General features: G+C 40.6%; 1 protein-coding gene across 6 annotated transcripts in view; it reads left to right on the top strand.

Annotated features, from left to right (window-relative positions):
- Positions 1-16,614, top strand: part of csnk1g2b (casein kinase 1, gamma 2b) — a 34,557-nt gene extending 17,943 nt beyond the window's left edge. For 3 of the 6 annotated variants that reach the window (XM_035647339.2, XM_047336695.1, XM_047336696.1), the window contains exons 4-12: positions 7,319-7,467; positions 7,961-8,195; positions 8,664-8,749; positions 10,216-10,300; positions 10,400-10,548; positions 10,728-10,811; positions 12,070-12,171; positions 14,447-14,553; positions 15,357-16,614. In XM_035647339.2, the coding sequence (XP_035503232.1) occupies positions 7,319-7,467; positions 7,961-8,195; positions 8,664-8,749; positions 10,216-10,300; positions 10,400-10,548; positions 10,728-10,811; positions 12,070-12,171; positions 14,447-14,553; positions 15,357-15,411 (1,052 nt within the window). In that variant the 3' untranslated portion in view covers positions 15,412-16,614. The remainder of the gene's footprint in view (positions 1-7,318; positions 7,468-7,960; positions 8,196-8,663; positions 8,750-10,215; positions 10,301-10,399; positions 10,549-10,727; positions 10,812-12,069; positions 12,172-14,446; positions 14,554-15,356) is intronic. The other 3 variants (XM_035647336.2, XM_035647337.2, XM_035647338.2) reach the window with 3 other exon arrangements.
- The last annotated feature ends 1,693 nt before the right edge of the window (positions 16,615-18,307 follow it).

The raw sequence follows: 18,307 nt of genomic DNA on the forward strand, positions 1-18,307 counted from the left end.
GTTTCACTTATGCGAGTACTGATTCTGGTTGTCAATGTCAATAATGGCGGCATAGAATTTTTTTTTTTTTTTCATAAGGATGTGACTAAGTAAGTTGATATTACTCGGCTTTTAATGCCTCTGCACCAGCGACAGTTGTGGCCAGAGGCATTATGCTTGTGGGTCAAATATGGCACAAACGTTCACCTGCACTCAAACATGGTCTTGAGTTGATACTTAATTTAACCTTTATATGCCAGGTTTTTTCAGCAGCTATATTTCAATCAGGTTTTGTTACATGTTTTTGTATTAGTATTATACATCTGATTGCTTACTGTTATTTTGTCGTCCAACTAGCACAGATTGTGTTTATTTTTGGAAAAGCATAGAAGTAAAAAATTGAGAGGAAAGGATGCATTTTCAATCATGGTTGCATAAGTGCTGACAAGCAACATCAGGCAAACAGACAAAAGAAAAACAAGTCTTAACTTGCATTCTTTGTTTGTTACCACTTTTTTACAACCACCTCCACAGATCCTGGAGTCTTAACTCTCTCACAGCTCTGCTCACAACATGCAAATGTGGTATGATGCATAACTGTGGCTGCCGGGCAGCAGCGCTTTGATCTGCTCTGGCTGGTCAGCTAGTTACAGAGGATGAGAGGGATGGGAAGAGTCAGATGGTTGGGAGGAACTGGGACTTGATCTGTTTCACAGCACTTCCTTGCCGGCTGTTTGGAAAGGCTCACCTGTCACGTATGTGCAAGTGTAGATACAGCATGTGTGTTGATTCTGCCAGCTGACAACACCTACGCTCATTTTAATTCAGAATCATGTGCTCACCACCACCACTTTCTAAAACTGACCAGAGCAAAACGTACAGTCTCAGGACTGGTTCTGTCTTTTGCTGCTAATACTTTTTGTGCGCAACCAAACCCACCCCCACCCACATGTCCCGAACAGTTATCCTTTTGTCCCTGATCCCAGACAAAGTCCTTTATTGTCGCGTTAATCCAGGTATCAAGTCCCACTTTATATTTAATTACAGAGTTTAGCCTAAAGGACAGTTATTTGGATAAATTTAATATATTATGAAAATATAATAAGAGATTCAAAACTTATATAATATGTGTGTATATATTTATATAAATGTGGGTATGCCTGTGCTATGGTTGCAATGGTAAAATTCCCAACAGTTAGCATTACTGTTTCACATTTAATTAACATGTAAACCGTGATTGATGAAATATTTTCATGTCGTGAAAGCCAAATGGCATTGAGATCATCCGGATCTCACTGACGTCCACGTCTGAATGGAGAATGGGTAGATATTTGTGGGTTGTGTTTACGAGGGTAACTCGCGTGAGTTTGCACAAATGAGCGTGCAACCAAACTCGCCCGAGTAACGTGACGCGGAAATTTGCTTCTTATTTGGGGTGAACGCAGCATTAGATCTGCACCATTGCTTTTTTTGTCATTCTATAACTGTTAGAAGTTGCGTGATCATGTTGTCACCGTGATCCCCTCCCGTCTGACAAGTGTGTCTAATTTAGTGACACATGCCATATTCTTGGCTTCTTGTGCCAGAGCAAAAAGCCCTCCACTTGCTGATAAGGAGGTGGGGCAATAGGGCAGTCCTTGACTATTTATAGATGTCCCCCTACAAGCAATTGGGCCTTGATGGTGCGTCTACTTGGAGGGCTTCCCTCGCCACAGCACCCTCTGCCTCCCTGGTCCACTTTGTGCTGCCTGCAAAGAGTGCAGGGAAGCTCTCCTACATGCATGGCAAACAAGGCGTGGCTTTATTTTTCTTTATGGCTAAACTTGTTTAAATCTGTCTGTCTGATCTTTGGGCTAATCTCACACAATTCATGTCCACACATACATACACCCAGCAGTTACTGTAATTGTCATCTCCTGTGCCAGTTCCCTTGATCGCAGCAGAGGATTCCTCCAGTCCAGACTTGCCTCTGGTTGTTTCCTCCTGAGAATTTGCTGTGTCCTTACCTTAATAATCATTTCTTACTTTAAGAAGACGGCTGGCCTTCAGGTTTATACGTATTGGTTGAGGTCAGGGGGTCGTGATGTATAAGGTATTGTTAAGCCTTTAACAGAACGAGAGACGGGCACAAAACTAGAATAAATGAGCAAGCTAATGCAATGCCAATAGTGTTTCTAAATACACACTGGAAAATACATACACCTTATTACACAATTCTGCTACACAGCTTTTACAGATGTATATTGTGAGTCAACATGATCTACAAGATAGACACGAAAATTGCACTGAAAATGTCATTACTACCATGGTTACGTAGGCACATCCTTATTTGTAAGATAAGATATACCTTTATCTGTTGTCTGTTGTTTACCACAACATAAATTCACAAAATGGCATTTAAGAACAGACCCTTAACTGGACTGATCATGCACCAAATCCATAGGCTGCAGAGAAAATCTGTATACATGGTATTTCTACATGAGCGGACAGTATACAATAGCTCCATGATACTTTAATGTGCATCCATAGCAAAAGATTTCTATGCTTTTCAGGATCTACATTAGTTATTTCTCCTGTGATCACGTAGGGCACATTAACCTGTGTTAATTCATAACTTATGTTATTGTATTTCTAACTTTGAAATTAGAAACAAAGCGAATACAAATTCATATACTTTTGGGGTTTTTGATCAGGTCTTGTTAACTCCTATTTAGTTTGGGTGCATTAACTTCTTTTCGTCATTGGAAAATTAAAACGTATTCAACAGGTGGTGTGACATCCACATGTAAATGACACGATTAATTAAACATGTTCGTCCCTCAGTGTTGTAGCATTTCACTGCCCACAATTCCCGACATAAGATATTTAAATCTAGAATAAAGCACCTTAACGCAAAATACTTTACAGTGGATTTGGCAAATTTAAGATTTTAGACATCAGTCATTGGGTGAGCCAAAAAGAGAACCACTTTCAGTTGTTTAACTGTAATGTTCAATAATGTGTATAACTGCAAATAATATTGTAAATGTATAGTTGAGCAGAGAGGCCTTATCTCCAGATGATGCCACTACATCATGATGATATGACAGGAAAGCTCACTTGACTGTATAGCATGGGAGGAATCAAGGCGATAGATTAAATCTACTTATGTTGTCAACTTGGCTTAATGGGGACATGTGACCCTGTTAGTCCTGCATAACCCAGGAGCCTCGAATATGTCACAGCGTGGACTACTCAGCGCTTAGCGCCCAGGAGGAGCTTATCTGCACACTGTTAATTCTCTCTTGTCCTGAACACACCAACTCCAAAATAAAGTGAAAATTTACAATAGACCTGACATTTTTAGTTCCTCTTGGTAGTAATAGCAAAACTGCTGCTTAGGCTTAATAATTACTAAAATGTGCTGGTGATCGCAAAGCAAGTCTTATTTACATTATGGCATCTTGGTCAGGGAAATGATGTACCAACTTATACACAGGGCGTATATGTGTAAATATTGTGTGTTTTATATATATATATATAAGAAGGTTTCTGCCAAATGATTATTCAGTGATGGGTATCAGCGTGAATATTCATGAGGCTTTTGATGTCATGATATGATGTGCCAGTGAGTGACGTAGGATCTATGTTGATCTTTTTATTTCATGCAAATCATGAACTCTCAGCCATGCCATGTGGATAACTTCACTGAAAAAAATGTTTATGTGGTCACTCTAGGATGGATTCCTGAGATTATTTTAATTTATCACTGAAGACACAAAAGACATAATGCAGCGTTTCCCATACCTAGGCATTAAATGATCAGCCTTTCCAGGTAGCTAAAATCGAAAAAATATAAAATCAAATTTCAAAATTAGGTAAATCTAACACTAGAATGCCTTATTTCACGTTTTTCAAATTTATTTGCGTGCTCTGTCTCTGATTGGGGACATGAGGCTTCACCAACTGAGCTACCTAGCGAGGATCTATCAATAGTATGCATATGAGGCATTTAGGGAACATCTGTAAATTGTAGCCACAGAAAATAACCTGGGTAACATTCTTCCACTTTAAACCGTCTGAGTCTCTGCAGGCACATCGGTCACACTCTGGGCCTCCCACCACCAATGACACTGAGTTCCTAAGCACCACAATATCATTAAAAAAATCATGGCAAAACATTATATAATGTAAATGTATTATAAAGTGACATAAATCATCACATTTCATAATTATATTTTTGAAATAATTTTTGCTATGCCATATCATTTATGACCACAATTTTTAAGAGGTGGCTTGAATCAATTTTAAATCTATGTTAGAAGGGCAGGACTAATTTAAGCAGTAGTCTCATACAGAATGAAATGTAATAAAGCCAATTAGGCATAACTGAATTTAACTTACTTCTCACTGGTTGACACACATGCATGAATGAAGAAAGTGCTGCGTAGAACTGTCCTAGTTTTTCTAGAATGTGACAAATCGTACAGAGGTTAAACGCTGCAAATATTTGGTAGAATTAGTAATTGACCTACAAAAAAACGTATTGCTGTTATACTTTATACAGGGTTGTGGAGCACACAACCCTGTGGCTTCTTGTGGGAGTGTTGTGCTCACGAGCCATGTTGCATTTGAAGCTCCAGGCTCAGCCTGCAAGCCCGAGCGCTGATCACGTTTCAGCCTTGGGAGAACATCTCCGGAGCACTGTGCCTAATGGAAACCACTGCTTCTCCTCCACTCCATAATCTTAAATCTTTAATACGCATTCCCTCTCCTCTCTGGCCTTCTCCGCTCTTCTCCAGCCCTCTCCTCGATGGCCCCTTAACTCTGACATTTCATTGTATGGCAACATTGTATTCAGCTGCCATGATGCAGCCTCCCCTCGTATAGCTTGTCGCCTGAGAGGGCCCTCCTGCCGATACAATAGGTTGGATTGTCTCAATGGTCAAGACAGCCCGGGGTTGGAGCGTCATTTATCTTGACCTGCAGTGAAAGGCAAAGCACTCCCAGTCCCCACAATGGTGAACCCAGCTATAAGATAATTTTATGACTGGACTTAATATAACAGCTATTTATTTTTTTACAGACATTTGTCTGAGAGGTGATTGACTTTGCTTATTGTGTTGATGAGAGAATCTGTCTGCTGGAATGGCTTTTAGAAAATAAAAAAAACTTGGCTAATGTCATCAATTTTAAGCAGACTTTTGAAAGTTCACAAAGAAAATGCGAATTACATACGTTGCCATCAACTGTTTTGGAGCGAATAAACTACACCAGTTTTCATCAGATGATGGCGCTTTAGGCTACGTAGGCCTACCGTAACATGGCTGTTATGTAGAAGAAGTACGAGGTTGCAAACTTAAAACCTAAAAACAGTTACCTTGGCAACATACCAATGGGACATGCTGTATGCTTGGCAATGGAGAGCGGTCTGCAGGAGTTACTTTCAATTGAAAAAGTTATCGTAGTACAGCACGGCCGCAACCGTAGCTCGGAGGAAGACTGCGACAGCGGAAACAGCTGACTTGAATGTTCGATACGTCAGAACTTATTGGCAAAGTTGTTTCCATCTCACATTTTGCGCATTAATTTTTTTGGGGCTAAAGGCAAGAACTGCCTCAGGCGAGCGTATAAACCTTTTTGCGAATACTTCAAAACACGCATGAAATAGTTTGATGGAAACATCGCTAGGGTTATCAATCATTCTGTAATCATTCAGTGACCATGGTTTCCTGTTGGTAAGAAAATGTGTTGAAAATGTGTGTAATTGTTTTGCCCTTTGTAGGTATGGTTGAGTTGGTTTCAAATTCTCCCCGATCCTATTTTGCACAGCTATTGTTGGCAAGTTATGTCACAGTATGTTATGTTAAAACTTTAGACAGAAACCTCCCTGAAGTGGGCTCTGGGCTTTCTTTTCCACCAGTCTTTTCTAGATTGTAGTTTACAACTGCTGTAAAGCACTGGTGTTTACTTGCATCCACCAGCAGAAAATTATAATTCACTGTGCTCTCCTCTTGTGATGACTGTGCTGTGAATGACCTCTAGATTTGGGCCATGATGAGTCAGCCTCCCAGTGATCTCTTGTCACTGCCTGATCTGTCGTGGGCATCATTACCAGGAAAAACCTGGAGACTGAAGTGTGTGTCTGTGTCTCTGTCTCTGTCTCTCTCTGTCTCTGTCTCTCTGTCTCTCTCTCTGTCTTGTTGGCCCGTTGGAGACGTTGAGGGTTGATCAGGTAGATCCAATCGTAAACTCTCCGTCCCCTGGTTAGCAGAATATTTAGGAGGACACAGAGCTATGTCTATTCTAAAAACGAATTAATGTCTGTCTAACATTTTCTTACATACAAGTTTAAATGTGCTTGCCCATTCTTTCAGGCTCGTTTCATTTCTTTTTCTCTCTGCTCCTACACCACATCAGCAGGCGTAGCAGCACTGATGTGGTATCTTATGGTTAGTTGGGTTTCAGGGACATGGTTGCCTTGTAGATACGACGCCTTTGGCAGCACAGAATGGTTCAAAGGTCCCGGGATGACCGCCTGCCTGATGAGAGAACAAACTCATCGTGCACAGCACGACCCAGATCTCTGTGAACCTGGGGACTGGGCCAGAAGGCTGTCCATTTTTTGTTTTGTTTGAATTTGTCAGAAGTTATTGGCCACAAATCCTCTTACAGTGGATCTGAAACGAATGCAGACAAAAATGACAGATTAATGAACCTGGGTTTTTCTGTCTATGTAGTATTACTTTTTTTTCGAGTAAATGTGCTTGTATTAGTGAATGTAAAATATGATGCTGGTTTCCAAGCCCTCAGCGGTTTGTTTTGTTGACAGCAGACCTAAGGACACAACAAGGTCACTTTGTGAAAGCTTTTTCTGTGATTTATATGGGGGTTGGATAGAATTATCAGTTTTAAAATGGTTGTGATTTTTGAAAGGATTCAGCGTCGATCTTTGCATTTGCACCTTTTGTGAACCTATGCACTTATATTTTCCTATCGAGTGATCGAAAGAAAAATTCCCGCTTATTGGTTTCTGATGCTGAAGTTTCAAAGGGTTTTGCTATTTTCTACACTTGTCAATGTTGAAAACTAAACTCATTGTAAGACAACTGGAATAATAGTATACATTAGAGAGAGTTATTCATTTTGTAAGGCAAGGTATGGCACATTTCAACAAGGTAATCTAAAGTGCTTTTAAAAATAAATTGGAAATACTAGAGTTGGAGTAATAGTGCATTGTTAAAAATTTGTAATTATCAGCAAACACAAAAGTAAGGCCCCACAGCAATTCTATTCATAATTGTTTATATATTTGACGGATCCACTAACTCTATTTGTGTGTGTGTGTGTCTCTCCACAGAGGGAATCCCTCAGGTGTATTACTTTGGTCCTTGCGGGAAATACAACGCCATGGTGCTGGAACTGCTCGGACCCAGTCTAGAGGACCTGTTTGACCTCTGCGACCGCACCTTCTCCCTCAAGACCGTCCTCATGATAGCCATACAGCTGGTGAGGCCCGGAGGAGCGGGGCAGCAGCCTTACCTGTAGATGAGCTAACATTCATGGTTTAACTCTTTACGGGAAATGTAGTACAACTTTGAACTCATTATTTGTAGTGGAGGGAATGCTCAAGTACTGTACGCAAAGCACGGAGGAAACATCAGTGCGATGGGTTTGGGATTATTAGGGATTAACAAAAAACAAACGCACAGACCAAAGAACATCTATGTCTGATAATGGTTTATTTGCTTCCCAGCAAAACCTTTCAGCATTCACTCTACTGTAGTTTTGAGAAAACGCTTGAATTTAGAATTCATCGAATATATTTTCGATTTAAGATAAAAGTAATTATGTAAAAAATCTGAACTGTCTTGCTGACTAATCGTATATCTTATTAGCCTTGTATCCAGAATACTTTCTTTTCTTGCTTAAAAAACTGCCTGAATAACTATGTGATTGCAATGACCACAGGCTAATTGTGATCTCTTCACTGTTCGTGTAGATAACACGGATGGAATATGTCCACACCAAGAGTCTGATATACAGAGATGTGAAGCCAGAGAACTTCCTGGTTGGGCGGCCGGGAAGTAAGAGGCAGCACACCATCCACATCATTGACTTTGGTCTGGCCAAAGAGTACATAGACCCCGAGACCAAAAAACACATCCCCTACAGGGAGCACAAGAGTCTGACTGGGACGGCGCGCTACATGAGCATCAACACGCACCTGGGAAAAGGTGAGGGAGTCTCAGGAAGCACTTTGCTCACATTTACATTCCATTTAATGGAGATGCTCGGTTATGTACAAATTCACCATGTACAGTACACAGCATTTTCCAAGTTGTTTTAGAGGATCCCTTGTTTACCAACATTGCTGCAGAGTCAACAGTTGCACATTGTAAAGCCTACCAGTCAGAGGAGATTTCCCTTCTAATTAATGGGTTAATGATTGGGTGGAGTATTTGGTTAGAATGACAAGCCTGATGACAGATTGTTCTCTGTGGCACTTGGATTGGCCACTCCTCTTCTATAACTAAATTGTGACCTTTTACACTGTACACTATTAATTTAAACTCCTGGCTTTTTGTGCACTTGTGCTATGTTTCCTCCTGCCCTGCTGCCTGTTTTTCCCTGTTGGCTGGTTACAAGACGGATTTGTTTCTCACAGCTAATTTAATTTTCATGTGTTGTTCTGTTAATTCCAGAGCAAAGCAGAAGGGATGATTTGGAGGCGCTGGGCCACATGTTCATGTACTTCCTCCGAGGCAGCCTCCCGTGGCAGGGCTTAAAGGTACTGTTGTGATAATGAATGGGTAATAATTAAAATAAATATGCTCACTGATGAAGTGAGCGCTATTTCCTGAAGTTATTGGTCACATTTTCGTTGAGCGTCTCAGTGCAACACACAATTTGCACCGGTAAAACAAGACTTGTAGTAACGTCTTTCATTTCTTTTTTACAATGAGACTATATAATTGGATTTGGAATAAATAAAATTTGCTAACAAACGTGCCATATGTCATCAAATAATTTTACTTGATCTTGAAATATGTGGTCTGGCTTCCTTGAAGGCTACCACTGGTCCTCACAGTCAACCCACGTGCACTGACCTGAGTGTTACACTCTTTTAAAAATCATTAAAACTGGCTTCCATTTCAAATTTACAGTAAAGAGAAGTTTTACAGATCATATGTTATGACGCCCTGAACATTCACGGTCATCTATCAGAATTTTGGTAGATGAGTTATGCAGAGTTATGCCTCAACAAACCTTGTCACCTGCCGGTCAGTCAAGATTTCTCAGGCCAAGATATAATGATTCCTTCTTATAAAGTAATTTGTCACCAATTTATATACATCATGGCTACACACTAGGGCCAGAGCGCTGACCAGCAGGAGGCTGGCAAAGTCCCTCTTGTTGTGTTTATATTTGAATAATGGAATCCATTATGTCCCTGAAGAAGCGGGCCCTCCTTTTGCTTTGCAAATGTGCTGCTACATAAACAGCCAGATGCCACAAAAAAGCAAAACACTCCTAGACTTCGACTGCATTTGAATGGTTTACTGAGATATAACATAAAGCACTAAGAGACGCATGTATGGCCACCTGTGCGTGAAGGACACTGTACTGCCAGTATCAGGGTAAAAAATATCAATATAAAAGGTGTACATAGAATAGACGAGAAGACAAAACACCTCATTCGGAACATTTGCTATGTGGGAGGAAGCTCTTGGTAGATGAATGTGAGAGATGTATGAATGTGGGGGATGTTGGGTGGCTCAGGCCAAAACCAGTTCTCTCCAACATACAACATGACAGTTAGCGTCAAAATACAATGCAAGCAGGGGTTTCTTTTCCTGTAAGGGATGAGGAGATGGAACTGGTACTTAAAGTAATATTTAACAACCTACATGTATTGCATACTCCGATTTTTGTCCATTTAGTCGTCGTTTCCAGACGTCTCCGCTTTTGCCCGTCCAGACTATAACGCAGCCCAGTAAGTTTTCAAACTACAAACGGGGGCAAGGAACCGCACCTGTTGCTGGTTGCCTGGAATAAGTGTTGTGTTGTTCAGGCCAAACAGATTTATTTGTTTCTGAAAACAGTATTTTTCTTCTGCATGCACACACAGAATGGACAGCTAGCGGACCATGAGAAGACGTTAGCAGAATTTGAAAAAAAAGTGTATTGGATTACAATCACCGACTATATTTTGAAGTCACTTGAGTGTAACATTTATATTCCTTCCCCCTCTAGGCTGACACTTTGAAGGAGAGGTATCAGAAAATTGGAGACACCAAGCGAGCGACACCAATTGAAGTGCTTTGTGAAAGCTTCCCTGGTCAGTAGAACCAACTGGTTACCTTTTTTACTGAGTATCTTCTTATTTTTTTAAATTCAAGTTTTCTCTCATTTGACAATATGTTCTCTTTTGCTACAGAAGAGATGGCCACCTACCTGCGCTATGTGAGGAGACTGGACTTCTTTGAGAAGCCTGATTACGACTACTTGAGGAAGCTCTTCACCGATCTGTTCGATAGGAATGGCTACGTCTTTGACTATGAGTACGACTGGGTCGGCAAATCACTTGTGAGTGCCTCTTCCTGAATCCACTCAACCTCCCTCTGCCTTCCCCCTGAAATCCTTTTTCTCTCTCCCTGTAATCATTTGTCATAAGATCATAACTGATTCTTTCTGCAAACCCCATAATTTGAAATTGCACATATGTAGGAACTGGACTGTCTTTTGAATTTTTACCTGCGTTTCAGCCCACACCGATAGGCCCCATCCCCAGTGACACGCCCCTGCAGCCCAGCAGTAGAGACAAAGCACAACAGCAGACCAAAAACCAGGTGAGGCCATCAGCAGTAACACACCCAACAAACACCACACCCATTCATCCAGTGTGTCAGGCAGACTGACCAACCAGCCGACCGACCAACCCTGTCATTCGAGTTCCCCTGCCAGGCTGTGCTTGGTTGTGTCAAACTGTAAGCAACTTTCTGGAGAAAATGGCTGCCGTTCAGATCCAGTTCTCCTTCATTCCTGTTCCGTTCTATCTGCTTGCGGAGTGAAGTCATCTTTCTTCACAGTCCTTAACGGACGATGACACTGGATAAAACAAAAAGAAATGTTGCCTTCATAGTTCATTAACTGACTTTCACAGTCATGAGGCAGATCTGCCGCTTCAGCTGTGAAACAAAGCACCGTCTTGGCTCCAGTTTATTCTTAACACCTTGCCAACTCTAAGCTCCTGTCATTGCATGCACGAGTTGAAAATGCAAATTGCATTGTTCATACCAGAAATGACGAGCCATATGCTTAGTTGTGTGACAAAGTGTAGAGTTCATTGTTTTTTTATTTTATTCTATCGGCATGCTATCCGAGCCTTGTGGTGTCAGTTTGAAGGGGGTCAAATTTCACGAGCGTTATCATATAAAAAACAACTATTAAATCATTCTGCTAGATCATGGTTCAAGTCATGGAGATCTACTTGATGAGTCAATGTTTCCTGTAAAAGCCATTCAGGGAGTGCATTCAATTTTATGATTGACTTATTAGTGTGGACTCTAGCCTCTTTTTTTTACGGCTCTCTATCATGATGGGCACCGCCCTCTGTACCATGCTCATTGACTGTAAAAACTTCCACCAACCTGGTTACGACAGTCTGTCACATCAAACAAAAGAAATATCTGCAGTGACAGCCTATGTGTCGGAGTTGGTTATTATCATTATGGATCACAACGACTCTATTTAATGCAAATACCTGTTACCATAGATACTTGTCTGTGTGTAAGATGCAGTGCTAGCTGAGGGGATCAAGGCTGTTTTCTTTTTACTCCTGCATGACTTTATTAGTGTGTTGATCTGTGCTTCATATAAATTTTTGCTTCCCTCTATATCTCTTATTAACATAGTTTGTCTTAACAAGCCTGCTTCTGCTTGGGATATGTCTTCTATAATTTTTTTTTTTTTCCCATTCACTTCCCCTCCTTCCTTCACCGACCCCTCCCACCACATTACCTCACCCTCACCCCTCTGACCCCACCAACCCTCTTCTCACCAATGCTGCCACCACCTGCCTCCACCCCTTTTGCTCTTTGCGTCAAGTCTCCCGAGCCCAAAGGAAGTGAGTCTCAGCCCACTCCCGTGACCAATAAGGAGACTCTGGGGTCACACCTCACAGCTGAGAGGCTGGGGGGCTCTGTTCAGGTACTGCTGCTGCTGCGACTGCTGCCGCTCAGGTGGCTAATGCATGAAGCCACATAGTTTAGTATGTCTCTGTCCCCCTCCGTCTCTCTCTGACTTCACACCGCCTGACCCGCCAGGTGCTTTGTCTCGACTCAGTGCGTGCATCAGACTCTTTGAATCCCAGTGTGTGTTCTGTTTGCTCTCATTCACCTCATCTGCTGTGGGCTGCTCATAGGAAGGGCCATGCGCAGATGATGTCTGGCGGCAACTTTCCTGAACACACTATGAAATACAGATTCTTGTATCATTAGAAAACACTAGCTTGTGGCTATATTTTCTCCCTTTTGAATTGTATTTTTATTTATTACACCACAATTGTTTTCCTCATGTTTCAGCCAACACTAAACTTAAATAATATTTTCCTCATTAGTAAGAATACCGGAGAGTATTTAAAAATGTAAATAGATTTACTAGTCTCCCTCTATAAATGTTGTCAAAAGGCTGATTCAGTGGGGCCTCCAATGTAATTCTGGCACTAATATGCCATCTAGTGTCTGGTGATAGAATTGCAGGTTTTAAAGGATAAGTTCTCAAGTTTTCGCGTCTCTTTAAAACATTCACATGCATTGGAACAGGTTTTGTTTGCTGTTATAATGCACAGTCCTCAATCTATATACACAACCGGTCAATAGTCTTGGAACACCTCAGTTTTCCAGTTATTTAAATGTACATAGTTCAATGTCAGGATTCCTACAAATTTGAAAATTGCTTTGGTTTCACCGTCTGTCCGGTTCATCCCAAACCAGCTCCATGAGGGTAAAGTATGGAGACTGTGCTGCTCCTCCATCATGTGAAGCCACCGTCTGGTTCTTTTCTTCTGATAGTAATATACGGCACAACTTCTTGGCGAACAGTATTGTTCCAATAATTAATCAGTTGGTGTATTACCACGTTTAGTTCCACGCTGCCATTGTACAGACAGAGAAGGGCTGTGCGATGTTACGATAGCTGCTGTGTGACTTAACACAGTATGCAATTTTGCATGCAGGCGATATAAAACGAACGGGCAAAACAAAGATCTTGTGTATAAAAAGGGCTACTTTTGTCGCATGGATATGATTTGGGTATGAAAAGTTTGACACGGACCAGAAAAAACAGTCCAGTCCCCACAACAAACTCATACACTACTTTCTTGTTATTACCTACAGTATGCAAGATAATCAAACATTTACAGATGAGAGACACAAAAGTCGAGTGCTCAAAGCGAACCCCAGGCGCAGATGTCGCAAGCGACTTGCCCGCCTCACAAAAAATGACTTAGAATCATGAAGAAGGAAGGAAACAACAGCTGCCGTTGCAACTTACTGTACACCTGCAGAGACATGGCCCCAATGTACAGACAGGAAATATGCTAGATCATCAGATGTATCATTTTTATTCATATCGCACAGCTTTAAGACCAAAGCTTTGCAAGTAATCAGCCGAAGTTCGAGGAGGAATTGTTTGCCTTAACTTTCAACACACAATTTAATTACATTGCTGCAGGAAAGCTGTAAGTTAACAAATTAAATTAACTTGATTTCTCATTTTTTTTGTGAACATAAATTTTTTTTTTTAAACCTTTGGCTGTTTCCTTCTCCCCTTTGTACCACAAGGTTAAAGTTATTAACTGGACTTAAACTGCTTAGATTTTAATAAAATCTGGGAAAATTGTGTATTTTGAAACTTTTGATTGGTTGTATTCCAAAGTTCATTTGAAGTTAATACGATGGGTGTTCTTGAAAGCTCTGTTTCCACAGATTGTGTTTCTGAGTTGTAAGAGGGCTCGTAACACAGAACACTGAGGCAACTCTGTACTGAAAAGACTAACTTTAAAAGATACTCAGTTAATGTTTCTATGATAATTTTTCAGACTTTTATTAGCTTCACTTCAGAATTTCTTCTTTAAGAGATCAAGGACAATACATTTAGTCCCCCATTGTTTTCACTGGTGGTGCATTTTAAAAGGATCTCATAACAGCCAGTAAAAACAGGAGGAATAATTTACAGCAGGCGAAACCTGACTTATGTTTTAAAACAAACATGGATACGTGCGGATATATCCTTTAAATTTCTACAAAGTTGCTTTAGTTGGGGCCTTCCAGATTGCACATTTACCTGCGGCCCTTATCTGATAGACCCGAGAAAATCAAGGTTTCATATTTTTGTGTGAATGTTCATCTTCACCCTGCTGTCAGTGGCTTTAAGTGTACGTGTGCGTGTGTCAGCAGTTTGGTGTCCTTTTGTACTCACGCAGGTGATGAGCTCAACGAATGGCGAGCTGAACACCGATGACCCCGGCGCTGGACACTCCAACGCTCCCATCACCGCTCCCACTGAGGTTGAAGTGGCTGACGAAACCAAGTACGAAACAAGTGTCCAGATGCACAGAACACATCTAGCCGTCTTCACTGGTGTCACCAGCTTCAGGGATCAGATCCAGATCCAGCATTGGATAGGAAGCAAACTAACTTGAATCTAATTAACTTTCGGATATTTGAAAGTAACTCAAACTCAGTGATCTGCAATCACCTTTAATCGGCTGACGAGGAAGAAACATTCACGTTATGAAAAAATGAAATGTGAATGTAGAAATAACACAAATTAAGTTTTGATAACTATTCATGGCATGTGCGTAGATGTAGAAGTTTCTGATGAAATTGATGAGATAAGACCAGCGATGTCATATCAATGAAGAAGAGTCACCACTCTGTTGCAGTCTTTTGAACAATTGAAAGTGGCTGTCAGTGCCACCTTATAATGAGAAGTCTGCTAATTTAATGTTTTCAACATCTCTCTTTGCTAATAATAATAAGAAGAGTCAATAAATCAAATCCTGAAAGTGTTTTCAAAATGTAGACTATTCGAACTCAACCCTAACTGGCAGTGTGTTAAAGGAATAGGTCAAAGTTTAGGAAAATACTCACTGGTTCAACAAACAGCAACTCAGAGATCACATATTTCCATATTGTATCATCAATCCATACAAAGGAATGATTTTAGTTATAACAGTGTTTTAGAGTCGGACGAGTCGTTCTTCCCCGTTTTCAGTGTGTATGCTAAGCTAACTAGAAGCTATTTACAGCGCTGTTGAATCATTTCAGTGCCTCATTTACACATGTCAATGTCTTTATTTTAAATGAGGCGTCGCCTTTGTTTTCCCACAGGTGCTGTTGTTTCTTCAAAAGGAGAAAGAGGAAAGCCCTCCAGAGGCACAAGTGAATGAAGAGAATGGAGAGAACTTGAAACATTGTGGTCACTGTCGAGTTTTAAATGGAAGCAACTACACAGATCCCTCCCTCCTTCCCTCCCTGCCTCTATCTCTTTCCAGCCCCTCCCCTCCTCTTTGACCTATCTCACCTTACTTTCCCTGTCACTTTGTATCCCCCACCACCCCCACTCTCTCTCCCTCTCTCTCTCTTCCTCAGTGCTCCCCGGCTACTGGCGAGTTAAAGGAATGTTGCAGTCCTACTGACTCCACAACAGACTCTGATTCCTTTTTATCAACGAAAAAATAAACATACCTGCATTGCAACAACGAGCGGCGGCTTGAGAGGAAAAAGTAAAAAAAAAAAAAAAATTTAAAAAAAGCTGTAACAATGAAACTCGAATACCGTGGCGTGAATATGAAAAAAGATACTGTTTGAAACAGTTCGTTGTATTCTAGATTCCATAAAGAACATGTATTGTTCCAACAGTCAGCTGTTAATCAGGGGATCCAGTTAAGTGGTTCAAGTGAAAGAAATCTGCTCCTTAGGAATTTTTATTTGTTTTTGTTTTCTTTTGTTCTGTTCTGTTTTTGTTTTTTTTCTTTTTTCTTCCTTTGGTGTGTGTTTTGGGATCAAGGTAAAGAGGAAAAGGTGAACTATGCTGATGTTAATCTGAGAGGAACAGGAAGCATTTCATCTACTGTACAAAAAAAATTTGGAGGATTTTTATGTATTTTTTTTTTCTTTTCTTATTTTGTAACTGAATCCTCAGTTTTTGAAGTCAAAATTCCTGCATTGAAAACTTACTTTTATGTTGTAGTGTTTCTGGAGTTCAGTTCTTTTCCTCACTCTGGCTTTATTTTTGTCTGTCAACATGGACTTTGTAGCACAGTCACTGGCCTCAGGTACTGTGGAAGGTTGAGAGAAACAGATATTAAGCTCTCTTATTATTATTATTATTATTGCACTTTTGGAAAAAGAAAAGAAAATTACAGTGGAAAACTTTAGGTTTGAAATTAACAATTAAGAAATACAACTTAATAAAGACTGATCTAGGAGGAGTCCTTCACAACGCTTATATCTGAGTTATGGCCGAAAAAAATGTTGATTTACATGCGAAGAGAAAGATGTCTTTCGATTTTTATTTCTTACATCAAAAATAATTTACCAGGAAATCATAGTTTGTGCCTTTCTAAGTAAAATGTTTAAAGCTCAAGTGAGTGTCCCGCGATGACATTTTATCTAATCTCTCCCAAATGCTCCCTGGATTACTGTGTTTGTGTGTCAGTTTGTGTGTGCTTGAAAAATCTGAAGGTTTTTTTCTAAGTGAACTTGGCTGTGTGACTGAACGCTTCACTTATAAGCAGTATACTATATACACGCACACTGTGTGTGTGCGTGCGTGCGTGCGTGCGTGCGTGCGTGCGTGCGCGCGCGCGCCAGCCATCCAAATCTGTTTGAGCCATTGTTTCATTTTGTCACAGGAGGTCACAGACATGTTCATAAGGTCATGTCTCAAAAATCATTGGGCTATTTCTGAACCTGAAAAGGAGAAATCCTGCTCAAAATCAACATGCACAGGATTGGAAAAAGCAATATTCTCTGCTCGACATCCTTGCTCTAGCTTCACGTACTGTATCTCTCTGATCATTTCTTTTTATGTGTCCTTTTTTTTCTGTGACAGACAGGTCTGAGTTCAGGATTGTTGTGCAGACAGTTTTAAATCTCTCCATAAGCCTTTAGGCTACCAGAGATTGCAACTTGTATGACCTTGAGTAACCTAAAAGGAGTATTAAATTGATTTCTAATATATTATTTACTTCAAGGTAGGAGGGCCCTCATTAAATTAAAAAAGAAAAAAAGAATGGACAAAATCTAAGCAGCAGGAGCCAAGATGACCTGAGTTGTGGGACCCAGTCTGCAGAGCATCCGTCTGAAACGACCTTTAGACATTCAAAGTCTCCACTGAGGTCATGACCAGTGGTCTGTGTTTCTAAAGCTTCACATTCACTTGCAAATGTATATATAGTAAATGCCTTTATTAAGTGGCAACAATGTTTAATGATTTATTTATTGTAAACTAGTTTTCCCTAGTTGTCGTTAGCATGGACGGATTCCTCTCCTCAGGGAGGGAGACAACCGTCTTGCTCTCTGATCGTCATCACAGTAGGATTTATTCTCATTCGCACACGTTAAAGCTTTGACCAGAATTATTCATTATTTGGTCATTAATCCACTCGCTGAGCTGCAAACAAAGTAATTGTTTTACGGTCACGACATCATCAGACAAACTTAAACATGTACAGGCCAATGACAGCAGCTGTGCAGTGCATTGGCTGTTTTGAAATAAGACCCTGCTCTTCTCAGGATTACTTTTTTTCGTAGTGAGTGAGTGAACCAATCCTGATGTGTAATATTGGCAGAGTGCTCCTTTTAAAGGTCCACATTAACCTCCTTACAATAATAATGAGCCAATGATTTACTTTACTCACACGAAGCCCGACTGACCAGTGTGTCACCAGTATGTGATGTGACCGATGGCAATGTGTCATTAAATCAGTTTAGGGAAGTTTAGGTTGTTTTTCCACTAAATCAATAATGAAAACGTTTTAGAATCCATAGAAATCGACTTAGAAATACTTTACATCCAGGGGTTGTGCAACAGGGTAGTAAGGCTGGTAGTTGCCTCTTAAGAGGGCCCCCACGAACAGCTGATTATACCATTCCACAGCAACCTTAAAGACTGCAACGACACCATGGCTGGACACCCCCTGAAGGGGCCCCCCAGATCCCTTTTGCCTGGGGGGCCCTGTTTACGTCATAGACCACTTGAGTTTTAATTTCAGAATTAATGACAGTTCACTGTAAATTTCAACACGATTCATAGAAACACCACTAAGTTTAAAAGT

Source organism: Scophthalmus maximus, chromosome 13 (assembly GCF_022379125.1).
Source record: "Scophthalmus maximus strain ysfricsl-2021 chromosome 13, ASM2237912v1, whole genome shotgun sequence".
Taxonomy (NCBI): Eukaryota; Metazoa; Chordata; class Actinopteri; order Pleuronectiformes; family Scophthalmidae; genus Scophthalmus; species Scophthalmus maximus.